This window comes from Paramisgurnus dabryanus, chromosome 5 (assembly GCF_030506205.2).
Source record: "Paramisgurnus dabryanus chromosome 5, PD_genome_1.1, whole genome shotgun sequence".
Classification (NCBI taxonomy): Eukaryota; Metazoa; Chordata; class Actinopteri; order Cypriniformes; family Cobitidae; genus Paramisgurnus; species Paramisgurnus dabryanus.
In genome coordinates, this window is record NC_133341.1 from 21,179,203 (window position 1) to 21,205,473 (window position 26,271).

The 26,271-nt window shown below is 37.3% G+C and overlaps 1 protein-coding gene across 1 annotated transcript in view; it reads right to left on the minus strand.

Moving 5' to 3' along the window:
* Positions 1-5,968: 5,968 nt before the first annotated feature.
* The window catches only part of tacr1a (tachykinin receptor 1a), a 35,446-nt gene continuing 15,143 nt past the window's right edge, over positions 5,969-26,271 (minus strand). Inside the window, exons 3-5 of the mRNA XM_065250278.1 lie at positions 19,820-19,970; positions 15,475-15,671; positions 5,969-15,242 (exon numbers count right to left, since the gene is read on the minus strand). Of these exons, the coding sequence (XP_065106350.1) occupies positions 14,912-15,242; positions 15,475-15,671; positions 19,820-19,970 (679 nt within the window). The 3' untranslated portion in view covers positions 5,969-14,911. The remainder of the gene's footprint in view (positions 15,243-15,474; positions 15,672-19,819; positions 19,971-26,271) is intronic.

Sequence of the window (26,271 nt, forward strand, 5' to 3'; positions counted from 1 at the left end):
TAAACGCTCGTTTTTTGGGGTCAACAGCTTATAAAAACTTATTTCTGTTTTTTTTGTACATCTTGTCACACAGCAGCTTTTAGGCATTATTCTGTTTTTTGTTATAAGCCAGAAATGACAAGGAGGCAGCCTCTCGCAATACAAAGTCAATGGAGACGGATGGATTGTTTTCCCCCCGGTGGGCGTGATTTTCAGGTTATGACGTGCTGCGCACTCTGTCTCTATGATCGGTGTGGTTACAAACACACCTCAAATATCTTTCTTCGTGTTCATCAGAACGAAGAAATGTATACAGGTTTGTAACAACATGAGTGTGAGTAAATGGTAACAGAATTTTAATTTTTAGGTTAGCAAAAGTTCCTTTAAAGTGAACTGCAAGGTGTGCAGGTAACATACTGTGCACTGGTCTCTCAATTATTTGTCTTCAGTCTTTTGGATAAGTTGAGGGAACGGCTCTCCTGATTTTGCCAAGTGGTTGATGTCCTCAGGGGAACATTATGTTGACCCTGGGACAACATTTCAATCAACCAATCAGATTTTAGAAATAAGTTTACAGTTTGTTTTAAGTTTAAGCTTAAAACCAGGTTAGCTGTTTCTAGACCATTGTTTTTCACTTATCATGTCCCTCTGATTTTAGGGTTTGGTTATGGTTAGGATTGGGGTGGGTTTAGGTTTTATTTAGAAAAATGTTTCCCTGAGGTCATCAACCACTTGTCAAAATCAGTTCGAGCTTGGGGGCACGCATGTTTAGGGACTTGCACTCTTTGTAGACAACTTTTTCAGTTAACCCAATATGTTTCTATTGGGATTTACGACACAGGATTAAATGAGTTGATGGGTTTCTGGCAAGCATTACAGCACTTTTGGTATAATAGTGGCATTTATTTTTAATGTTATGCTTTATCATTATCCCAGGACTCATCAGGCTCCAGCAATTATCCAGATGTCATACATGTAAGCTTTGTCATTCCTTTCATTCTCAACACTGTATGCAAGGGTAAAATACAGTTCAAAATTGAAAGTCAAGGTTAGGAGAAATGTTTTATACATGTTTATATGATTTATTTTATGCATTTGTGTAATAATGAGTGATTGTGTAAAAGTAATTAAGACATTTTCAGTTGCCCTTCTTATTCTTTACTCAACACTGTCATAAAATATGGTCAAAAATGGTCCTTTGCTGTCACTGGGGCACTACCCTTTCAAAACGTACACCATACCTAAAGAGTTCATAATAGTACTTCAGAGGTACACACAGTAGCCTATTGGTACCATAAAGCCCAAAGTATAGTCTGATTTTATAGAATTAACAGTTTGATTTCTCACATCATGCCCCCTTTATTTTTACCTTCATTGGTGGTCTGCTCTGCCCCTCCTGTATCTGCCTTCACTTGTACTTTAATGTACTTTATCCAGTGGTGTGCAAATAGTACGTGCACACTCTTCTAATGACAAAAACAGTGTTGGGGTTACTTGCATTACGTAGTAATATTACTTTTCTGAAGTAACAAGTAAAGTAACGCATTACTTTAAAAATGTAGACATGAATATTTGAGTTACTTTTTAAAAAGATGAGACTACGGGCCTGTTGACTGCTTTATTCTGATTGGCTTAGAAATGTTTCATGGGTTTTGATTATTTTTCTGTAAATTGAACACCTAACCTGTCAAATGTCTTTAAAATAGGCACCAAAGTGATGTTTGTGGTATAAGAGGAAGAACTGACTCCTGTCCTTTGAATTATAAGAAAATAATGCACACCCCTGGTGTTGGGTGTTCATTATTTTCAAATAATTCAACGGCCCGTCATCAATTGTTCCTTACATATTAACTTAGAATTACACACTCTATGCATCGCGGCTGAGCGGGAACAGTTTAAGACAGAAAGGGAGATGGCAGGACAGAGCTTAATATTTTTGCGAAGGAAATATGCAATTTATGAATGCAGAACTTCTCTGTAATAAAAACACCTTCAAAGCCTGAAAGAGATCGAGCCTCAGCCAAGTTAGAAAAAGTAACGCAAAAGTAACTTAAAAAAGTAATGTAAGCATTACTTTCCATGAGAAGTAACTCAATAACACAATTAGTTACTTTTTTGGGGAGTAACTTAATATTGTAATGCATTACTTTTAAAAGTAACTTTCCCCAACACTGGACAAAAATTGCATCACACACACTGTAAAAATGCGTACGCATAAAAATGAACTATACTTTGGCACTTAACAGTGCACATTAGTAGCTACATTGGTACCAAATGTACGCATATCTGTACCTAAATGGTACTTATTGGAACTTTATAAAGGGCTCCAGGGACCATTTTGGCGATAAAGGCCCCTGTTGTTTTTCAGTATTTCCATATATAGCTTTGTTACCTCTTATCTACCTATAACTAAACATTTTAACCAGACATGAAAGAGAGAGATGTAAAAACCAGCAAAATGAACTGCACAAATAAAAAGTGATGAGTACATTTTTCCTTCAAGAATTGTCCTTGAAGCATGTTTGTTTTGTGTATGCTACTTGTGTACGCCTGGACGGGTGTGTGTATCTTTATGAATGTCTAAGTTGTTTTCTGCTTGCTGTGTCCAGCTGGGATCTAGCAATAGTTTTTTAATTCCATTAGTGAAGGAAGGAAAAGTGCTCATGGAGAAACAGGATCCATATATTAACTGCTGGCATTTCCCTGACACACACATATTCAGTGGGCATCCAGCTGTCTTTTAAACCATCGGTTTACTCACAGGAACCCAATTTGTTTATGTCACCTCAGTAATGGTTGGCTCCTGCAAACCCTTTCTTTGGAAAACCTTCATCTCCAAAGACATGAATGCAGCATGAGAGAAGCAGCATGTCATCTTAATATCACCATAAGCAATATCAACCTAAACAGTAAGATTGACTTTGTATGTGTGACCCTAACCAAGCTTTTTACATAAAATCATCCTACATAATGTAAATAATATTTTGTGAAAACATAACCTTGATGTCTTTAATACTGACTGAGTAAGGGCATGTCAAACATTGAAATTAAAGTGTAATCAAACTTTAGCCTTGATTTCACAGACAGTGTTACATATGTCACCATTTGACAAACAAAGAATCTGTCTACAGTTTACAGTTTTCTCAAAGAAAAATTAACAAATACGTATTTGTTTGGCACAGGGACATTTTCACTTCCACTCTTTTATTTCCTAGTACGCTCCTGGCAGAGATGCAAATGCTGCCATGTTAGTATTTCATTACTAGGCACCCTTTGTGTTCAGAAATGGCATTTGAAGATGCTAATGATAGGGTCGATGCTGTATTTATTGCTTTTAGTCATCATCTACTACAGTTTATTCAAATTCATAAAGCAACGCATTCAGTTTAGTACTGTATGTCTACAGCTGTGACATGGACCATAATGCACCTGCTCCCATCATGAAGTGGTTTACACCATTTCAGCATCTCACAGTATCCTAATGTTTAGAGACAGTATTATAGGCATACCTTTGCCATTAAAATGCTTTAACACAAAGAATGCTTTTCCCTGGAAAACCACTAGGTATTCGCTGTTTAGCTTCACTGGGAAATTCCACAGTACTTCACATTTTGACATGGTAGTTTCTCTCGGCTGAAAAATTATAAGCAAGCGGGGAAGCGGGAGGAGGATAATGCATCCCATGCTACTCTTTTTAAGGGTTGTGGACCCGGTAGGGGTTATTCCACCCTCCTTCAGGCTGGAATGTCAACATCTTCTCCTGCCGAGAAAACTGAAAGGATGACAGAGATAGAGGAGGACAGAAAGTGATTTAGAGAGGAACAGATGAGAGAATGCCCTTTTCGCTTTTCCATTAGACCGAATAGAGCAGCAGGAGAGACCTTCAGCCTCATTACGGTCTTTGTCACAAACAGGTGAAATTTCTGTCTATCCATAGTAAGGCAACCGCATTCAGCCTCAGTTGAGATCAGTGGCTGTGTCCCAAATATATTGGGAGCTCTTATTGCTTACTATAATGTTATTGCAAAAGTTTTTACTATTTTTATTCACGCTTTTAGTAATTGAATGAAGTCAAGTTTATTTAATCAGCACTTCTTGTACTTCGCTCAGCATAATTTTTTAAAGAACTAGACACCACAATGCATTGTGGGATTGCCTTCTCTGCAAAGGATATGTGGACTGTACGCGCCCCCCTTCCCCAAAATTTGCCTATGTTATTATTGTGTCAGAAACGCGCATTTAAGAAACATTTTTATATGATTTAAAAATACTTCATGAAACCTACAACCAGGCAGAATTTGGATTATTCTCGCTTGATGGGCGTTCCTTGGCTAGTATCTAAAAGCGGTATCAAAAGTCACTTTAGAGGTATTGTTAAGTTACAAAAATGATGTTTTTGGATTTAAAAGTATTTATTTCCTGATAAAAGTAACAAAATATATGAGATAAAATGCCAAACTTATCAGATATATACAGAAATACGCATTTTCTGCCATCTTGAATTATTTTCTTCGACTCGGCCATAGACCTATGTCACGCTGCCCCTTCACTCTTTGTCGCATTGCTTAGCATTTTCATAAAATAGCCTTCTTGTCTATTTTGGCGCAGCGCCGAGCTCTTCGCTTGTCGCTGGCAAACGGCCACTCTCCATCTTTTGTAGCTAATGTGACTGGGGGGGGTCAGAAAGCGAATGCAAAATTTCTGTTGCTGTTTCATTACATCTGCAATAAGGATGTAAAATGGGTAAAAAATCATAATAATGGCCTGTGAACAATATTCGGCTGTTTGCTGCAGAAATCCTGCATGACCTTTGAGTTTCTCCATTACAGGAAGTCAGTATTAGATTCAAGTCAGAAATTCAATCAAAATCGAAAATGAGTGAAATATTAAAGGTGCAAAATCAATGGAAGAGATGAGCTATGTGCACGCAGCAATGCAATGAAATCTTCTACTGTGCACATGCTAGGAATGAGAAAGGATAGGATAGGGCGAATGTAAGTTAAAGCTATTCTGACTTGTCTATGGCTAAGGACACAAGTCAACAGTACTCTCTTTTATAATCCAAATGATCTGTCAAAGAAGCAACGTGATCTGTCATGTCCAATGTGATTGCTGTAGGCCGAACACATCATTGCTATTATTATTTAATCAAATCTGGAGATGTTGATGGAAGAGGGAAGAAAAATAGGTTTTTATTCTCCTCGAATTCTTCTCTAACCTCAATTCTGACAAACCTCATGAAAATGTTTGAACCGGGGCCCTCGTGCTCGGGTTATTCCTGCTTTCTGATCGATTTTTGATCCCCTTAGATGATAGCATATTGACATTGACATTTCTCTCTCATCTCCTTCTTTACAATGGGAGAAAGTGAAAGGTTTAAAATGATTTGCTGCCATTGTGTCATTTGTAAACAATATAGCTGTGCAATGCAGCATGGAGACAGCAGTTAAAGTTAAATCAGTGGGGAAACCTAGAATTGTGAAAGTAGTTTTGAGCATAAAATAAATAAAAAGGTTCAGTAAATGGACAGTCTGTGTATTATTTTTGAACCTATTACTGAGATTGACATGTTCACTTCTGGTGTTTACAGATTGCTGATATTTGAGAATGAAAAGAGTGAGTCAGGAGACAGAAACCCAAATATAAAAATTCGTATTTACTTGTTTTGTTTTCTTATTTTTTCTGAGAAACGAAGAAAGGAGTCTTGTTTTTCGTTCTGCAACCATGGACTCTCATGTCATATCCTTTTGCCAGCCCTTGGTCAATAGAAATATATGTTTTATGAACAACAACAACAAAATGCTTTAATAAAACAACAAAAGCTCCACAAAAACAGCATATGGGTTTGGATTGACATGAGGAGGATATTTCTTCTAGTCTGTTCTTGTGAAAGTGTAATAAAACAAGCTGTATTCATCTTGATCTGATGTCAACTGAAATATCCAATCTTTTTCTTTAGAAGAAAACAACATGAACAAAACACAGAACATTGATGGTTTATTTTTTTAATACCCAAGCGATATATTTATGCTTTGATACAATATATCAGAGACCTAAACAACTTAAAGGGACAGAAGCGACTGGTTTTTCTTACAAACATTTTACAATGCCACATTTAAAATCATATCAGCATTGTTTAATGATGAATGGATCAAGTCGTCACAATTTAATAACACTGGACACAGTGTCAATTCGCAAATGTTTAACATCTCACCCATAACATGTCCAACTTCACTGTAATTATTTCTTTGATTCAATAAGTTTTAAGTTTAATCAATTCAGATTTACTATAAGTCAAATGACGAAATAAGTCAACTTCATTTTTATAATAAGTTATAATGACCCATAAATAATAATAAGTTAAAATTACTTGTAAATCCGAATTGATTTAAACAATAAATTTTAAGGCTGCAAAGATTTTTTACAGTGTTGTCCACCCATCTCCTTTCCTGTCTAAGTTTAATATTAAGTTAAAAAAAGACTGAAGCTCTGAGAGGAGATAAAAAAGCCAAAAACACTTGAAGCTATGAGAGGAGAATGGAGGCAGCTTTCAAAGGTCCACATTCACCTCTCTTGCTTCTCAACAAGGATTCTGTAAAAGAAATGTAAACATGTTGATATTCAAAAATGTGCCAGCCCACAGAATTGTGGGAAAAATAACTTCATATATTCAAGATCTTCACTGGTGATTTTTGATCACCCTTACTATTTTAGTCAAGCTGTCAATCATCTACTTTCAAGAAATGCTGCTCATAATCGAATAGGAAAAGGACAGTGACTCGGAGTTAAAACATAATCCTTGTAAAGCCCAGAGTGATTTGCGCTTTCATATTTTTTATTTTAGGCTCAATTATGTTTATTTATTGTTGGTTTATTAAACCTGATCCTGCAGTTAAAAGGCCGAGCTATTCATTTTGTCTGCCTTTCTGAAGCCTGTCATCATGTCATCTATCACAAGCAGGCCTTAACTTGGCTCTTAATTTTTCGGTTTTGTCTGCAATAATTCAATCATCAACAGGCACATTTTATTTTAGCTGTAAATGCCGAGCGCACTGTCAACTGCTGAGCTGAATGCTCAATGACTCATGATTCATTTCACAATCTACATTCTTAAAAAAAGATAACAGCAAGCAAGCAGATTGACTCCAATTCTTTTTGACAGCTGTCGTAGGAACAAAAGAGATCAGTCAGCTCGGCAGAAACAACTCTTTCTTTTCACTTTGAGCCATAGCCTACGTACATTCGTGTCCTTACTCTTTAATTATTAACTTAAATAGGACTTTTTATGTGTCACACAAATAAAATGCAGCATGAAGTTAAAACAACTTGGTTTTGCAACTTGTCCATTGAATCTATTATTTTAAGTTTTGACTTGTGATAAGTTAACCTAACTTATACAAAGTTGAAATGATAAAACTTTTAAAGTAAGTTGAAGTAACATAAAAATATAAGTTGATTTCACATCAGTTTTTACAGTGTGGTTAATATCTGTCCAGACTTTGATTTATCTGAGCATTTGTAATGAAGACGTTCAGATTAAACACAAAACTAATAGGTAGTATATTTGACAAAGCATACAGAAGCATATATACATAATCTCTATCAAAAGCATACATAAATGGGGTCAATACAACACAACATTAAAAGCAAAAATTGCTAAACATTATTGTAATTACACAACTTAGCTACTAGTACTAAAGCATTTTGTTTAGCATATCTAGAAGATGTTGCATCTTGAGTCATACAACATAGGGTCAAAGATAAAGTATGTAAAAGCAAGAATATAAACATTATCTTTAATATACATTACACAAACTCATATTTTGGAAATCATTGAGAAAATAATAAGAAGATATGTACATAATACTATTTTGCTTTGTCGAAAATGGTGAGAATTAAGTTTAGGGTTAATTTGTAGGTTCATTAGTTTAGGGTGAATTTATCAACACTTTTTAATACGTTTTACTGAAAAGTCTTTAGCATAGAGTATGAAGTGTGTAACTCTTAATAGGTCAGCAGTTGATGTATATTCAGAATAACCAATATGTTTTTTTAAATATTATTGTAAATATTACATATAAAAATATTAACCAAAATTTTATGGCATTCTAAACTATTTAAATATACATAAACTAATAATCTGTTTTTATAATGTAACATTAACTGCTGATGGTTTGTTAAAAGAGTCACGTTATCCTTAATCATTCAAAATAACAGTTCTGTAAACTTATTTTACATTTTAAAATAAAGTTTATATTTTACCAAAATCCACCATTGGTGAAGCAAAAAATCTATATAAACATTTTGGTAACACTTTACAAGGTTGTGTTTGTTAACAATTAGTTTATGCATTAACTAACATGAACTAAAAATGAGCAGTACTTCAACAGCATTTATTAATCTTTATGTTAATTTTGGCATTTATTAATACATTTATAAAATCAAGCGTTTTAACTGTTAACATTAATTAATGCATCATGAATAACTGTATTGACATTAACTAACATTAACAAGAATTAAAAATGGCTGGCTTATTTTTGACCCATAATGGCTAAATATTGGAACACCTGCTGGGTTAAAAGTTGACCCAATGCTGGGTTATTTTAACCCAACTGCTGGGTTATTATACCCCATGGTTGTATAACAACAACCCAACATTGGGTTATTTCAATCAGGCACAGGGTAATTTTTAATCCAGTGTTCTGTCCAATATTTACCCATTATGGGTCAAAAATAACCCAGGCATTTTTAGAGTGTGCTAATAAACTATATTCTTCATTGTTTGTTCATGTTAGTTAATGCATTTAATAATGTGTACTAATACAACCTTATTGTAAAGTGTTACCAAACATTTTTACACAAACTTCACAAATGGCAAAGCAGTGAGGACTTTGCAAAAAGATTGACTGCTATTGAAGGATGGTGCAGCGCCAACTATACACTCTATAAAATGCTGGGTTGTTTGAACCCATTGCTGGTTTGTCCCTTTTTGACCCAACACTGGCTTGAAAATAACCCAGCATTATGCAACACATGCAAAAGGCAGTGGCGGCTGGTGACTGCTTATCCGAGAGGCGCAAATTCAAAATAAGTGTTCGGAGTGTCATGTGTGTTGCTTGTGTTTGCAAAAAATGTGTTTGTTGCGTCATGTGAACCATGTGCATCACGTGTTTTGTCAAAATAAGTGCCTGCTGCACACGCGTCAAAACTGTTTATGATAAAAGAGACGCTCACGTTCACAAAATACACGCAAGACACTCCCTTAATAGTAAACTCTGATTACGCATGAGATTATGCGGGTATCTGGCAAACGCAAGCGTCTCTTTTATCATAAACCTTTTAGACGCATCTGCAGCAGGCATTTATTTTGACAAGACACGTGATGCATATAGGTTCACTCGACGCGGAGAACACATATTTTGAATTTATGGACCACACACATGACGGGCCACATACATGTTGTGACGAACTTTACATCCAGCGCCCTCGAAAAAAGAAGTCACCGGCCGCCACTGGCAAAAAGTGTATATGTAAGATCTAAAGTCACTGCAGCATAATGGAAAATTGAAGCTAATTTACAAAACATTTTGGTGCAAGTGGACTACAGGAAAAATTGAATGATAATAAAATGTATAAAAATATGATACGATTCCCTTTAATGTTATTATTGTAAGAGTTTGAAAAAAAATCTTGTTTAATCTAGGTGTTATGAGAGACTTCAAGCCAGCAAAACCAGCAGTCCACTGGTGTTAGGCCTCCTGTGCTGGCTGCAAATCAAAGCACATCTTACTTTGTGAATAACTGATGAACTCAACCAGCTGGCCTAATGTAGGGGAACCTCTAAACAAACGCTCACGCTCGCTATAGATGTTTACGTACAGAAATGAAAAACACCGCAATTTTGAGTGAAATTAAGCAGCCGTGCTGAATGGCTTGGGGCGATGGGAAGCATGCTGGCGGGTGTATTACTATGTGTTTCGATGCTTTCATACACAGCTGTTGTCCTGCCCTCTGTGTTCTGGTCTCTTGAGTAATTACTCTGATTATAGAGAGATAGAGCTGATGAGATCCAATCCTCCTGTGCTCACACTCGCATAGACAAATACGGCCCACCGAGGCACGGCGAACCCAGGCTGGCAGACAAATGAAACCTTTATAACTTTTTTGCCAAATATCTTTTTCTAATTCAGTGTTTTGGTGTTGTTTTCCTGTAAATCCGACTAAACTCTTAAATCTACTGTTTTTTTTTAAGCTGTCTCTATCCACTTATGTCCTGATTCCTTTGAGGGGGTGGTCTTGTGTATTTATACTAGAAGGCAAGAAAATTATTCTTTTTAAAATAACATTTTAGGTTAGGAGTTGCTAATAGGTTTCAAGTATATAAATCAGACGTTGAGACATGCCAGTGATGTGAGAGAGAGAGTTTGAAGGCAGTCACATTGTGCCAAAGCATCATCAAATGTGTTGAAGAGTTTTTTTTTAAATCTCTTTAAAGTGCTGGAACAGAACGTGGTTCATTTGCACCTGGAATAAGCTGTCAGCACCTGCCAAACAATCAGGCAACGCAAATCACGGTCATTTACTGCCTGGAATATTCTGAACATATTGCTCCATAACAAGCACTCTGCCAACCGTCACTTCGCCTCAGAGCTCAACAATGAAAGTACTAAGAAGAGACGTATAAATACTCCGGAGAGGCGGTTGATCAGAACGGAATGCTCAGTCTTGGAAAACGGACACCGCTGTCACTCACCGACTCCAGTCGAAACAAACAGCAGGTGTTTAACCTTCCCCCCAATCCGGTGTTTTCTTGTAACTGTTATAAACCCCTCAGCCCAGTCACCTCTTTAGGCACAATCTCGTGTTACATATTGTATCATCAGTATCGTATTGCTATGACACAACCTTGGTGAATGTGGGAGGTGCCTGAAGTCCTAATTTTACTCTGGCTTAAAAGGGACACTCCACTTTTTTAAAAATAATGCTCATTTTCCAGCTCCCCTAGAGTTAAACATTTGATTCTTACCGTTTCGGAATCTGGCGCTACCAGTTTTAGCATAGCTTAGCATAATCCATTGAATCTGATTAGTCCATTAGCATCGCGCCTAAAAAATAACCAAAGAGTTTCAATATTTTTCCTATTTAAAACTTGACTCTTCTGTAGTTACATTGTGTACTAAGACCGACTGAAATTTAGGCTGCAGGTGCACTGATATAACGTAGTGCCTGAAAATAGTCCCCTGCTAGTGAAAGATAATAAGGGGACTATTTTTGGCTGCTGCGTTAATATCATTGCGCCTCCTGCAGCCATGTTATGGCAGCAAGGTCCTTGATTATTACCCCAGAATAAGAGTATAGTTCCTAGCCATATCTGCCTAGAAAATCTGAACTTTTAATTTTCTGTCGGTCTTAGTACACGATGTAACTACAGAAGAATCAAGTTTTAAAAAGAAGTTTTGCCTTTGATAGCCAGAAGTTGGGAACGTCTTCTCTTAGAAAGCATTTTGAGACAAGACCGGGTGTGCCTCATAAACCTTAAAGTGAAGCCTCTGGCTCTTTGATCGCCCCCTGGTGGCTGGCTGCAGTACAAGTCATAAACCCCGCCCTCTCCATTCAAACGAATGGGACTCTGCTCTAAATAAAAAAATTATTTACACTTCCAATAAAAGTTTCCGAAAGATGGTTTTGGTCCTTTCAAGTAGTTGTTATCACGCTGATATATGTTCAAGTGTTCATTATTGTGGTAAGTTTCATTTTAGCTAGTAATTTGATGCTATAGAAACGGGGCGTGTCGTTTGATTGGCGTGGTTGAATTGGTCGCGCAAGCGTTTGGGCGGAAGTTTGATACCTGGCTCCACGGACGATTTCTTCTGTGCATGCCTTGGCTCCAAACTGACGTTTTTACGTAACATGGCGGCGACCGTCATGGCTTCAATTCATTACAATTGTGGGAGGCGACGTTGCGTCGTCCATCTTTTTTTTACAGTCTATGGACGAGACTTGTAGGAGCACAGCAGGGGTTGTGTAGGTAGATGTATTTTTTGTTGTTCTTTTTTCATTAATATGTCTATTTGGGTATAGTTATCAGGTTCCATAGCCTATTTAGGTGGCGATGGTAGGCTACTTGAATGGTGTAATACAGGGGTCCCCAACCTTTTTTTCACCACGGACCGGTTTCAGCTTTAAAAAAATTTCGCGGACCGGGGGGGATATTGGGGGGGGGTTCGAGGAGTTGCTGTTCAAACGTGCTGAAAATCCTCCTTTTCGAAATTTACGTTTTAAACAGAAGTAAAGATAACAACCATGCATTAGAAAAATTAATAATTGCTTTATTTAGGCTATAGTATAAGAAGTGTAAAACCATATTTTGGCGGATTGTTTTTTACTTTCATTGTTTTTACTAGTTTGGCTGCCCATTTAGTCTTAATAATTAATGGAACCTACACGAACTTGGCTTGCTGTTCTCAAAGGCAGCTCGAATTTTGGCTCGAGACCCAATTCCAGGTAACAGAAGAGAAGAAAAATGCAGTGAAGGAGGAGAGATGCCAGAAGATCTGCGGCTGGGCGCAGAGGCACGGAGACTCACGTTTACCATTATTAATGATGATTGACAAGTTTAGGTTCCTTTCAAACCTACGTTAAAAGTGTAGCCATTAAAATATTATTAGCCTAATAGTTTATTTTGATCATGGTGCTACGATCGATGGATAATACTGAAGTTGTTTTAAAGAAGAATAAAATAATTACTTTTCAGTCATTTGCGCTGTCACACATTTGAACGTCTCCGCATATGTACATCATTGCGACGTACATTTGCAAATGATTCATAAAGTCATACCTCCGCAATTCTTTGATCGATTGTGTTTTAGAAGTACTGTATGCTCAAACTCAAACTCAAGCTCTGTTCAAAAGTGGAAATGATGTTATTTGAAGTCGGCTCTTACAGTACAAAATACCCGATTAACGTATTACGTGGCTATTATACAAATTTTTTCGGGACGTTCTTGCGACCCGGTGGCAACTTGTCCACGACCCAGTACTGGGTCGCGACCCGGTGGTTGGGGACCTCTGGTGTAATACATAGCACTTAAGCCTGTTTCATTAGCCCATTCATGACGCCGTTATGACTGATGTTGAGAGAGGTACGAGATAAAAAAGAAAGCATTTTAATTGGAATGATTTTAGCGTGTGTGATTTATGCGGGTGCGGGTCGAGTAACGGCCAAATAAAGGGGCGGGGTACGCGTTATGATGAAAATTAAAATATTTTTATTTAAAACACTCAAATAAAACTTAATTTTGAAGAAACTATGACAGAAAATGAACACATACTAGATTATTGATAAATTAAATGTTTTTACCTCTAACGGAAATAGCTGTGTGATGAAACTAAAGGGTTAATAAACACAAACTGAAGCAGATGTTGTAGAACATCTGGCGAACGATGATAGATAGCGCAAATGCTAAAAACTGATTATTTCCCACTATTAATTACATTATCTTAAAGAATTGTACATAAATAACGTGGCACAGGCACGTGAAACCTAGCAAGCAGGTTGCTCAAACAACAAAATCACCTGCTAACTTACTTTAAATTTGCAATAACTATAGATTAATACAATAACAGTCTTAAATAAACCCAAAACATAAGTCCACTTACATTTCTAACGGGCACGCGTTTTATCAACTAGATATCCTCCAGACATGACGGACCATTTCGGTTGTGTGGTGTGCGTGCCCGGTTGTGGTGTTATGAGCGTCTGCGCTATTCTCTGAAATGCACTTGACGGCCTATTTTTTAGCAAATTTTTTTTTTTGAACGACCTAGTTAAGGCGGTAGGGTTTCCCAGCTTAGGTGGGCCGCTAGAACAGAAAAGTGCTGCGGGAAACCCTGCTATAGGTTCTCAAGATTAACATGAGATGAGCAGAAACAGCATGTGTTATGTGAGCTATAAGTTACTTGAGAGTAACACACTTCATAACAACCATGGTAAAAATAATGTCTATACAGTTTTTTCACATTTGAGGCAAATCTGAACTAAAATCGCCCCATCTCTAATGCATCCCTTTGGCACTGTTGTGTAAAGCTTGTCTGAACTGGCAGTGGTAACCAATGGGAGAGGAGCTTAGTAATTATCATAAAAATAAATATGCAGGTAAGACCCAAAAAATGATGCCAGAACGGCATTCAGGGCTTTCACCACCGAGCACTTATGTTTCCAGGTACACCTTAAAAAGTAATTTAATGCTGCCCTTTATATTTGCCTTTGAAGCTACAAGGTGCTAAAATTAGCAATTAACATTGTTTATGTTCATTTCACGGACTGGATCGCTGTTCTAACTGGCCATGAAACCACCAAGGCAGTCTTAAAAAAAAAACGAAATCTCTGCCCCCGCATGTTATTGTTCAGTCATTTTAGTTTTTGAAGGCTGAATGTGTTTCTGAACAACTTGCTGTGATATGCACAACAATCCACATCACGGTTTAAGTCCGGTGGGCCGTGTTTGTAGACTGTGGGGATCAGGAATAATATTTTTGTCACGTTTCTAATCACCCACAAAGGTTGTTTTGTTGTTTGTAAGGTGAGATCAATATTCAAGGGCGAATTTCATTTTTTTATTGTGTCTCATTGATCCACTGGGTTCAATGCCCCTTAATGTAAACTTTTTAAAACGTCTTCTGTGATTGCACGATCAATAAATCTGGCCCTCTTTTAGATACGAGTACATCACTTTGGTAAAAAAGCATTTTTCAGGAAAATCAATGTTAAATCATAAAGCTCATTCATAGAGTTTTTCAAGTATGAAGACAGTGACATTTGGTACACCTTACCAGCCAAAAAATCTGTATGCACACATACACTGCTTTAACAGAAGAGGCGTCATTAAAAGATTTAGATAAAATGGAGGCTCTTCTCCTCCGACTGTGTTTTCTATTCTGCTAGGTTATTACTGGAGTAAAAACTGGACGTCTCTGACACGGTTTTGGAGATACTACGAGTGGATGAACCATTGGAGGTGAGATCCCTGCATGGGCTGTGACCTGCATGCCTCCCTCTGGTCCCTTTGATGCTTCCGAAAGTGACCTTCTGGCTATCTTCACCATGCTGCATCACACAGGATACAGTGGTCTCCATTCGACTGGCCCTGTATAGACTGGTCTGGGTTTGAAGGAACCGGGTGGACTTGAGCTCCAGTCCCTCATAGGATCCCTTAGGGACACACGGACAACAGCGAAATGCTTGCCTGAACCCGGCGCGAAACCTGGGTAAAATGGACAGAAGAGGTGATGTTAATGGCTGTAATGATAAAAATCATTTTTGTGATTTGTTTGCTTTCAAAGGTTTTTGTGATGTATGGAAGCAGTAATATTGTGATGCATTACAGCCACGGCTGCGTTTAGGATCATTTTGAGCAAAAATGATATTATAGCCGGTATTACAGCGACGGTGGAGAGTGTTGTCAATTACCGTGTTTTTACTCCAGGTGAAATTACCTGTCATTGAGGCAGCAGTAGATAATGGGGTTGTACATGGTGGAGCTCATTGCCAGCCACATGATAGTCAGATAGACTTGCTGAGTGAAGGAATGTTCAGACAGGTTCGGGTGGAAGTGATAAATCAGGAAATACACATGATAGGGGAGCCAACAAACCGCAAAGGTACACACCACAACAATCATCATCTTCACCACCTGAGGGTCGGATAAGAGGAGAAAGGGAGATTTTCAATATTTGATGTATGTCTCTAAATACACATTTTTCAATATGTCTACTGGATTTCCTGGAGTTTGCATGCTGCCCAAATTCTACAAATCTAGCAGAAACCTTGACAGCTTTCAGGTGGTCCACTGGCTCAATGCCAGCCCCATAATCCAGCTTGAAAAATATGTCTGCATTGAAAGCGTAACAGTGTAACAAATAAACAGGGTGGCTTAGCACACTGTTGGAGAGCCATTCAAAACACCACATTAACATAAATATATCTGTAAACTGATGTGTGTGTGCGTGCACGCGCATGTGGGTGATTCTCGCGAAATTAGACTTATGAGGTGTCATGAAACATTTTGATAAAAAAAGTAAATGCAAAGTAAGAGTATCAAAATAAGAAGCCTACAGTTACAAACATCTCTTCATGTGCTATTTTGCACATGATTTCAAATGACATCATACAAACCAATTTTTTTTTCACATTTAAGGGGAAATTTTCATTACCGCAATGTGTCCATGACTGGATTTGGGTTCTTTGACATGGAAATATATATAATTAAAAAATCTAAAAAATAAAAAGCTTCAGTGCATGTTATACTATAAACATTTACAGTAAAGAAACATGTGGTATTTGGTGATCATTGGTAAATGTAGAGCCAATAATAAGGAATATAAATGTGTCCAAGACCAATTTTCTCATCCTCCGCAACAGTTTTCAATCATTGTTTAATCCCTCAAGGAACTAACATTTAAAAAAAATTTTTTTTGGAAGGGACATAATTAACTGGGACACTGAAGATGGCTACCAGGTAAGCAGTTCTTATTTTTTCTCTCCAGATAAAAGTTGAAATTTAGTTTGTCATAGTACCAAAACATGAGTTTGTAAATGCATATATTTAATGTAATATCACGTTGCGGTAATGATAATTTTTGATTATGATTATATTAAGAAATGTAAATAATTTTATAGGAAATATTTTTAAAATCCTCTAAAAATTAAGGTTATAGTAAGTTCAGACCTTAATCTTATATATGCAGAAAAAAATTGGCTTCAAGGGCTTTTTAAAAATTCTGATGCTGGACACCTTCTAAGTCTGGATTTCTTGAGAATCACATGTGTGTGCGAGCATGTTTTTTTAATGAATAAAACTGTTTTTTATTAAAATTTTTCAGGCTATGGTTAGACCTAGACATCTATAAAATTTTCACTAACATTTCCTTGTTTTAGATATCTGGGCTGTGTTTAGACAGCTATTATACGTCTTTTAAATGCAAAAATTGCTTGCCTGAGTACATGGATTTTAGCTGCTTCGGATCTGTGGGAATAGGGATTGTTTAGTCAATGTTCCCATCTGTACAAGAAATGTTTCAAGTGTTCTGTTTTTAAAGAGCACCTATTAGATTGCTTAAAACATTATTTTGTGTATTTCCTGTAATACAATGTGTTCACGTGGTTTAATAACACATTATTTTCCACATACCGTACATTATTGTTGCTCCTCTATGCCCTGCCTCCCTGAAACGCATTGATTTTGTACATAGCTCATTATTCTGAAAAGCGCTGTGTCCCCCGATTGGCCAGCTAACCAGAAAGTTGTGATTGGCATGAATACCTCTGCCGTCAGTCGGAAATATGTGACGCTTAACTAATTTGGTAGATCAGCTCCCAATGCAAGAATACTGACAGGAGTTAATATCGTCCTTACTAAATTATCAATACGAGCCAAATCTGATCCAGAAAATGCAGATGACCAAGCTGATCGATCAATCTTACCAGCGCAGCTTGAGCAGAAAATAACATATTGGTAATGCTGGGTACACACCAAGAGAGTTTTTACATCTTATAAGATTTTCAAAATGTGATAGACCACAAACATGAGTATAAAAATTTCTAGATTTAACCATTTTGCTCTTATAGTGTGTGGTCTGCCATGATGTGTCAAAGACAGCACACCACACACAAACAGATTTTCAACCAGAGTCTCGACTGTGAACAACAAAAATCTCTCAAAATTTCACAGAAAATTCCAAGGAAAAAAAGAAAAGGGTTTGGGTGAAGTCGTGGAGACAGCAGGAAATGGTCTGTTCAAGTTCACTTTGAATCAACTTCACTTTGTACTGCACCATGACTGCTTCTGCCTTCCATAATCACGCTTTCTGATTGGATATTGTTTCGTTTCACGTCATTTCAAGAGCGTTCATGTTTGTCCTCAGGGTTCTCTCCACATATCAGGATTTCTGATCATAAATATTTTAAATGTTTAATATTTACATTTCGTGATCGAGGCGGGTCCGACTTTCTTCCGATCAGGTTCGGACACTCTTAACACACCACACACCAAGAGAAAATCTGATAAGATAATCTGTAGAACCATCAAGATAATCGGGAAATAGCTAGGATTGTCGGAAGGGGGGAAATCGGCCCAAAATCAGCACCGATTATCTTTTGGTGTGTACCCAGCATAAGGTAACGATACTAAAACATAAATTGGAGACGATAACTCATGTCATCGTTTAATTTGGGACTTGTACCTTTGCATATCTTTAACATGTACTAACACACACTTAAGGGCTCATTATAGTTGTGCGTAGGTCCCACGGCGTAGTCGCAACGCCGTAGATTAGGCGTCGTTTTTCATTTATACTTTTGCATCGTCATCTGAGTCGGCTGGTAGGCAGTATCTACGTGTGTTACCACAGCAGCATGGCGACTGTCAATGAAGAAGCAGCTTGGCAAGATTAACCCACAAACGAAGGAAAAACAGCAAATTGTTGTGTATGTTTTGAGAAGACCAGCAGTGATGGAATTAAATAAACAACGACTAATGTTGCAGTTTGAGTTAAATCACTCCTCAAGTTGGTCCACCTTTGTTCTCACTGTCGCAAACTGAAATACCTATGACGCAGATATTTTTTACCTGACGGGAGGGGTTCTAGTGGACCAATCACTACTCTCGATCCGTGTGTGCTGTTAAAAATTTGGTGAGGTGCATGTCAGGCTACGCATAACCTACGCCATAGACCTTACGCACGACTATAAATTGGACTTCATACACCAAAGGAAGTGTAAAATCATGAATCTGAAAATAGGTGCTCTTTAATACATTCATGTACCCCAAATAATCCATGGCAGCATTATAATACCTGCTGCTTGCTGCAGTAGGCAAAGCTAAAAGGCAAATATCTGTTAAACGAACAATAAAACACAGGGAACTAGAAGCCAGATGATGGAGTAACTATTTGAAGACATTATTTTTGCAAATCCATTTAGAGCCAAAGGGACATGACTCACGGCAGCTACTTTTATACTAACATAATTAATTATAGCAATATTTTCAGTTAGTGACTGCAAGCAGTCTCACTTTGAAACTCTGATGTACTGCAAATCATTTTTAAGGAAACATGAGGTTGGCTGTCGCTATATTGACTGTGGTATGACTGACAACTACAGTCCGGTCCAGCCAGACATCAAAAGATACTTTAATGCCAATGTCTGCATCCCTGACAGGCAATTTAGCTTCGTCTTCAAAGAGTACTAATCCTTTTCTTGCAATATAAAAATACTTTACTAACCTATTACAGTAAATCGTTGCATAATTCAATGTATTTAATAACACACACTACTTACTGTATATAACGTAACTAGACAATATTTGACAAATGTACATGTGCTCTCTATAGTTTGACATTTAATGTGCCTTTGACTTGCTTACTAGTAGCTTAAAAACATCAAGACACGATTGTCTGTATACTGTAGCTGCTTGGAAACAATATGTACTGTGAAATCAGAAACGATGACATGGTTATATTAAGAAGAATAGAGGGCAGGGACTAAATCTTGTCTTCATGGGAATGCGGTGAATAGGGTAAGTGGCCCTGCACGCAGAATGCCAATGAATGAAGCATACAGACCTTCTCGCTCCTGGTGAGTTTCATAGTGATTATTTCATGCAGTCTCGTGTCTGACCTTCCTCTCCTGCTGCTCTGTGTGTGAACTCTGTCTGATCTGTTAACTTAAGGTTCAGTGTCTGACCTGTGCCATGTGTGTGTGTGTGTGTGTGTGTGTGTGCAAGTGTCAAGTGCATTAAGGATGATGAAAACAAAAGTAGCGATAGGACAATACATTAAAGACCTTGCGTTTGGCAGCCAGCTGCTCCTGATAGCGGTCCGACGAATCTCCAGGGATCTCACTGGCCCACAGAGTAAAACCCACCACCAGGTAAGCACAGCCCATTACCAAGAGAGGAAAGAAGTAAATCAGCACTGCTACACACACGTAGTACCTTTATGAGATAGATAGATAGATAGATAGATAGATAGATAGATAGATAGATAGATAGATAGATAGATGGATAGATAGATAGATGGATAGATGGATAGATGGATAGAAGAATAAAGAAAAAATATATTATATAATAAATATTTAAACATGATACGGTTCTAATGGAGTTCTTCACCGTATTGTCTTCTAATCAAAGGTTAATAAAATGATGATAATAATAATTCCAAAGAGTGCACCCGGGGAGCAATTGGGGTTAAGTCTCACGGCCAGCAGGTTGCAACTGAGGTACCCTTGAACAAGGGAATAGAAATGGCAACTTTGGGTTACAAGCCCAACTCTTAATCACCAGGCTACGATCGTACCAAATATACCATCCCGAAAAGGTACCATCGCAGTTTTTTGAACATTTTATATACTGATTTATAAGTGTACAGCCCACAATCCTGTTTAACCAAGTGAAGTGCCATGTGCTCAGATTTAGCTCTGCACCAAATTTAAATTAAGTAATTTTTCCTCCTTTCTATGTAAATCAGGCTTGCCAAATATTTCACCTCATGCACAGTTGTTAGCATTATTTGTCACAGACTCAGTAAAGATTGTGGCGTTTTTGACTTTGAGAAGCAGTCTGTGTTCAGCATTAATTTGGTGGCCATGTTTCCTGCATTGTTTCCTGCTTTACATAATTCCTTTAGTGAATTGGGTGCTAAAATGTTGCAGACGATGCATTAATCGAAGTTGCTATCAGCTGGCTCTGTTCATTTAAACTCCTCCTTTATTGTTTACAGAAAATATTTGTGTTTAGTTGCCTTGCAGATACTGGTTATTCTCTGAACATCTTCCTCTGAACAGGACTGTTCTTTTGCACAATAGATTGTAATGGAAAAGTTTCTTCAGACAAGAGCAAAAGTAAGACAGAAATGGTTTATTTAACTCTTTCCCCGCCCTTGACGAGTTATCTCGTCAATTAAAGACACGTCTAGCGCCCCTAGAGGCCACAAGCACCGCAGCACTGTCACAAAAGAAAAGAAGACAACTCTTTAGGTCACAAAGTCTGCCTTTCAGCATGTCATATGAATATAATTTCATGGGTTTTATTTTTTTCAAACACCAAAAGATCACGAAGCTCACGTTTACAAGTCAGTTGTAATGGTGGTCGCTTGGTTAAAGTTTATATAAAAAATTGCCTTAAAGGGGAATCAAATCCGGATCACCCATGTCGTAGGTCCATGATGCTACAACGGCACCAAAGTGTCATAAAAGTCTCTCTCTAAACTCTCCAAGTAGCCTCCAGAAAAATTCACAATTAAAAAAATCAGGACTTAGGACTCCAGACATGACTTATGCAAGCAATATAATTTACTTACTAGTCCAAAAGCATGACGGCCAAGTCAGCATCGGTCAGTAACCCCTCCTCCTCCTAAAGTTCACGCAAGCAAGCGAACGCTGGACCAGTATTGATCCTCGTTCTTCTTTTTATTCTGTCACTCTCCCGTTTTTTCTTTCTGGTCTCCTCCGACAAAACCTTGGGTTTCTTTTTCTTAGTTGCTGCTTCAGCCATGACAAAAACATCAGGAAAATAAATAGTTGCACTCTCACATCCGAATTTGAGGAAGTGACGTATGCCGTAAGCAGATTTTTGTAGTTCTTTTTGTGCTCTGGGTACTACCTGAAACCCCAAGTTTAAAAGTTCAAGTAAAAGCAATACAGACCCCGCAAGGCTATGGTAGACATGTCATTCAACCTATTTTAAGTCGATGTACCATCACAAGGGTCTTGAAAATATATTATGAAGGTCGAAAAGCTACAAAGTGTCACTTTAAAAGAAAACTCTACAATGATGAGTTTTTTTGGCAATCTATATTTCCGCTATTATCCACTAGGTGGTGCTTTTACCCAACTTATAAATACTTTTTCTACAGATTCAAAACAGTAAAAACTCTGTGGGACCTATTCTAACAATCTAAGCGCACAATCTAAAGCGCACGGTGAACAGTCTAAAAAAGTGTGTCCGAATCCACTTTTGCTCGTTTAGGGACGGACAAATTGTTTACGCGCCTGGCGCCCCACTTTAAAAGGTTTTTCCTATTTGTAATGGGTGTGTTTTGGGCATAATCTTCAATAAACCAGTGAGGGTCTAATCCCCCTAAAAGCAAGTTGCGCTCGCGCCAAGACGACATGAATATTTACAAGTTTGTAAGCGGAAAAATTGTAAGCAGAGGAAGAAGACCACCAATTTAAGATTGATATAAAAAAATTGTGTTTTATTTATTGAAATGGTTATTTTTGTAATTAATGCTTTGGTTCTATTTAAACGTCGTCCTTTCAGTAATAGAGTTATAAGTAAATTATACAGGGTTTTAATTGCTAATAAAGTATGATGCATGATCACTGTAATCTCAAAAAAAAAAAAAAAAAAACGGCAGATGGCGATCTAAATTTACCTGGTTTAGAGCGAATCAGTCACACAAGATACATTTTTTGGATATGCTGCGGTCTGTCCGCTAATCTGATATGTTTGCTACTTTAATGAAGATAAATGTAACTCACTGTTTAAAAAGTAAAATGTACAATTCAATAAATAACTATGTACATGCTTAGGATGTTTGGCTTGTAAAATCGTACAAGCAGACTTTATATATGAAAACGGAGACTGTTTTATCATTAAAAACTAATAACTTCCTATTCATTTAATAGAATGTTTGGGAATAGCAATATGGTGGCACGGTGTCTTCACAATTGTGATGTCATGCTCAATCCAGTAATTTATATGTGTCGAAAAAACAAAAAACCTTTACAAAAATGCAAATTTCCCAGATTCTTGCTCAAAATTTGGTATATTTAAAAATATTTGAAAAGTGATACAAAGAGATCAAATGAAGGAACTTTTTTTCTTTGTTTTGTGTTTTCTGGAAATATATATTGTATTGTTATATTTTTATAAAAGAAAATATTCTGATTTTTTTTTTGAAAATCATAAAAATAGCTGGCACTGGCTGGCAACTTTTTCTTAAAAATGCTGGCAGGGAAAGAGTTAACAACCTCTCACTAAAAGGTTCTTTGGAAAAACCAAAAAATTGGTTATTTTATGGCATCGCTCTGATGAACAATTCTATCACATTTATTCTTAGGAGTGCACTTCTCACCAGTTTTGACACATTTGATTTTACAAAATACACCATGCACCACAACGCTGAATTGACTACAAAATAATACGGCATTCATTCATGGAAAAGCAAACAAGCCATTTTTCGATACAAGCTGCAAACAGCAAATAAGAAATTGTGGAACAAGATGGAACTGACTGAGCTGACAAAATAATCTTAAAACTACAATTCAAACACAATAGATTTGGTCGGCGAGGCTGCGCTGCTTAAATGAACAAGCTGCTGATGTTTTATAACAAGCAGTCCTGGTAGACTATAAAGAGAGTAAACACTGCATGAAATTCCCTAAGGGCTAGACTGAGAGATCAGGAACGGCAACTGCCAATGTGAAGATAACAGAGAGGTCTCTGTAATATTGTTGCTACCAATGATTCTGTACATGTGGGAATGAAAAAATGAGGCTATGATTAATTACTCTTCCATTATTTTCTGTACCTTAGTGAGGCTATAATGCTGTCTGGAGACTGGCACTCCTTTCCAAAATATATAGTGAGCTGCAGTATTTTAAAGCATTTTAAGGAAGGCTACCGATGTGAAGAAATTGGGAGGCAGAAGAATTATGCCCTGTGCCATGCTCAATCCAAAAAATAAATCCAAGATGACAAAGCGAGAGAACTATTGCTTAAAACATAAAATACATAATTATTCATTATTCACATTATATTTATGTGCAGGATGCTGTCTTACTGTAGAAAGCATCCGAATATGGGGCCACTCACTAGGTTTTGGATCAAAGCCTTGCACATGGCCACTTCACCTTTTCCTCTCTTTCTCCAGTAAGCACTTCTCCATAGTGGGACCCATTTCTCATTGTTAAAAGTCTGTAACCAGGAGAGTTGATTGAACTACAGTATGCTACAAAAGAACTCTGATGAATAGAGCCAGGTAGTTTAGTCCTCTCACACTGACCGCATTGCAGCACAGGCCCCTCTCTCCATTTCCTAGCAATTAGCTGCAATGAGGAGAGCAGGAGACTGAGAAAGTCAAACAGAGAGTCAAAAAAATTGAGCAAATGAGTGCGTAAGATGGACAGAGCCAGTGACAGACAGAGAGAAACAACCATCTAATGGCAAACAGATCATTAGGTCTGGATAAAGCATGCAGTGGTCTTTCGATCAATCTGTATTTTTTTTCTTTTAATGAATCAACCAGATTTAAGTAGGTTACAACAAAGAAATAGAATATAACAAGATATATCACTGCTTTTACTATGAATGGGGTGAAATGCAACGCTCAACATGGTCAGACCCAGAGATCGTTTGTCGGTGTTTGTTGGTGTTCGTTGGATCAACGTCAATTTAACAAGTACATTTATATTACCAGTAAAATATTTCATCATAACTAAATTACTTAAAAGGGCTGCCAGATTCATAGATTTCGGGTATTTTATTATATTCAATTTTTTAATTTGGTGGCTCAGCTTGCGAGGTCACACAGGATAGTAAAAAAGTTTAGCTGGAAGTTAGTGTATTTTTTGCGTACTGTTTTTCGAATGCTATGATTTTGGACATACAACTCGCCTCGCATAGAGTTTTGCCTACTACTGTATTTAGTATGGAAGTAGACCATTTTGGATGCAGTGATTGCCTTTACAGTCACCTATTTCAGTGCAGAATTAGTGCTAAATAGCACTTAAAGCTCATAATCATAGGGGAACCATTTTAGTGCTATATAGCACCTGTAAAGCACCTATGAATAACCATACGAGGGTGATTTAGCACCACTATAGCACCAGATATGGTTCTATATAGCACAATATGGTTCTTCACAAGTGGTACAAGGGTGCTACATAGGTGTTATATGGCACTTAAAATGGTTCCACTATGATTTCGAGCCAGTGAACCACTTTTAGTGCTATTTAGAACCGTTTGTATTAGAGTATACACTGGAAAAATGGTTTAGACTTTATACAGAGACATCTGAATAAACTATTGTAATTCAAGTCAAATGTAATGTGCAATATTAATAATATGATAATAAGGCTCAATCCGAAATCATTCCTTCAGGAAACAAAAGCTTTGTATAAATAAATTTAAATTTGAATCTCCTGTTTTTACAGTATAGCAAAGCAAAATTCCATTACAGAGAGAAAGTGCTATTTCGTCTGTGGATTTGGAAACTAAATCAACATTAATTGCGCACTTCCCTTATGAAACATTATATTTGTTAAGTGCATGCGGTCGTGCACTATTGAGTAAATGAGAATGCCATATGTCAGAACACTCAATTCATAGTCAAAGATAACATTGACATGCAGCGCTACGTCAGCTAGACTTTATTCAGCACCAAAGACAAATGTGTCTACTTATGACAAAGTAGCTGACAGTAAACTGCTGCCAGTCTAGAGCTCTGACTTGATATCAAACTTCCCATGATTCCAATCTTTCAGTTTTTGAACTCTGTTGGAATATTTTTCCTTGTGAACAAACAGTAAAGAAGACTGTCACACAGCAGTAGCTAATACTCATTATTTCAGCACTATGTTTAGAATAGCACAACACTTCTATGGTTATCTACGTACTCCATACTCACATATGAAAGGAAAAATAAGAGATGGATCATTTGCTTTTTGAATGCCTTGGAGAATCAATTAAGTAAAACCTAAGAAAGTAACCACTTTTTCGAAAACCCATCCAAACCTTTGTGGCTTTTGGCAACCCCTTTCACCCCTTTCTTTCACAGCCTAGGTAATAGTGGAAGACATTTGTAGTGGAGGTAGAAATTGGCAATTATTTTATTTAAATCTAAACCCAGGAATGCTAAAAGTATACAACAAGACTACCACAAACAACTCAACCAGATGGAAACCTAATTACAAAACAAATAAAGGCTACACTTTCTCATTCACACCTCCCCATGTCCTCTAGCTTTGCCTAGATCTTGCCCAAAGCTTAAAGGTGAAATTTGCGAAAATGTTCTTTTAAGATTTGACTGCTTTGATTTGCTTTTGTTCCTTGTGGATTTATTGTCAAATAACAGAAAAACAACAGCAAGGGAGAGAGGCTGGTACATCTGATATGTGTTGGACTAGGTGATTATCAGTTATATTTAGCCGTCCTTTATATTCTCAAAACTTAACGCAGTTGCCAAATGTCTGTTGTATTATGGCATACTGCCTAGGTTCTTTCAGACACAAAT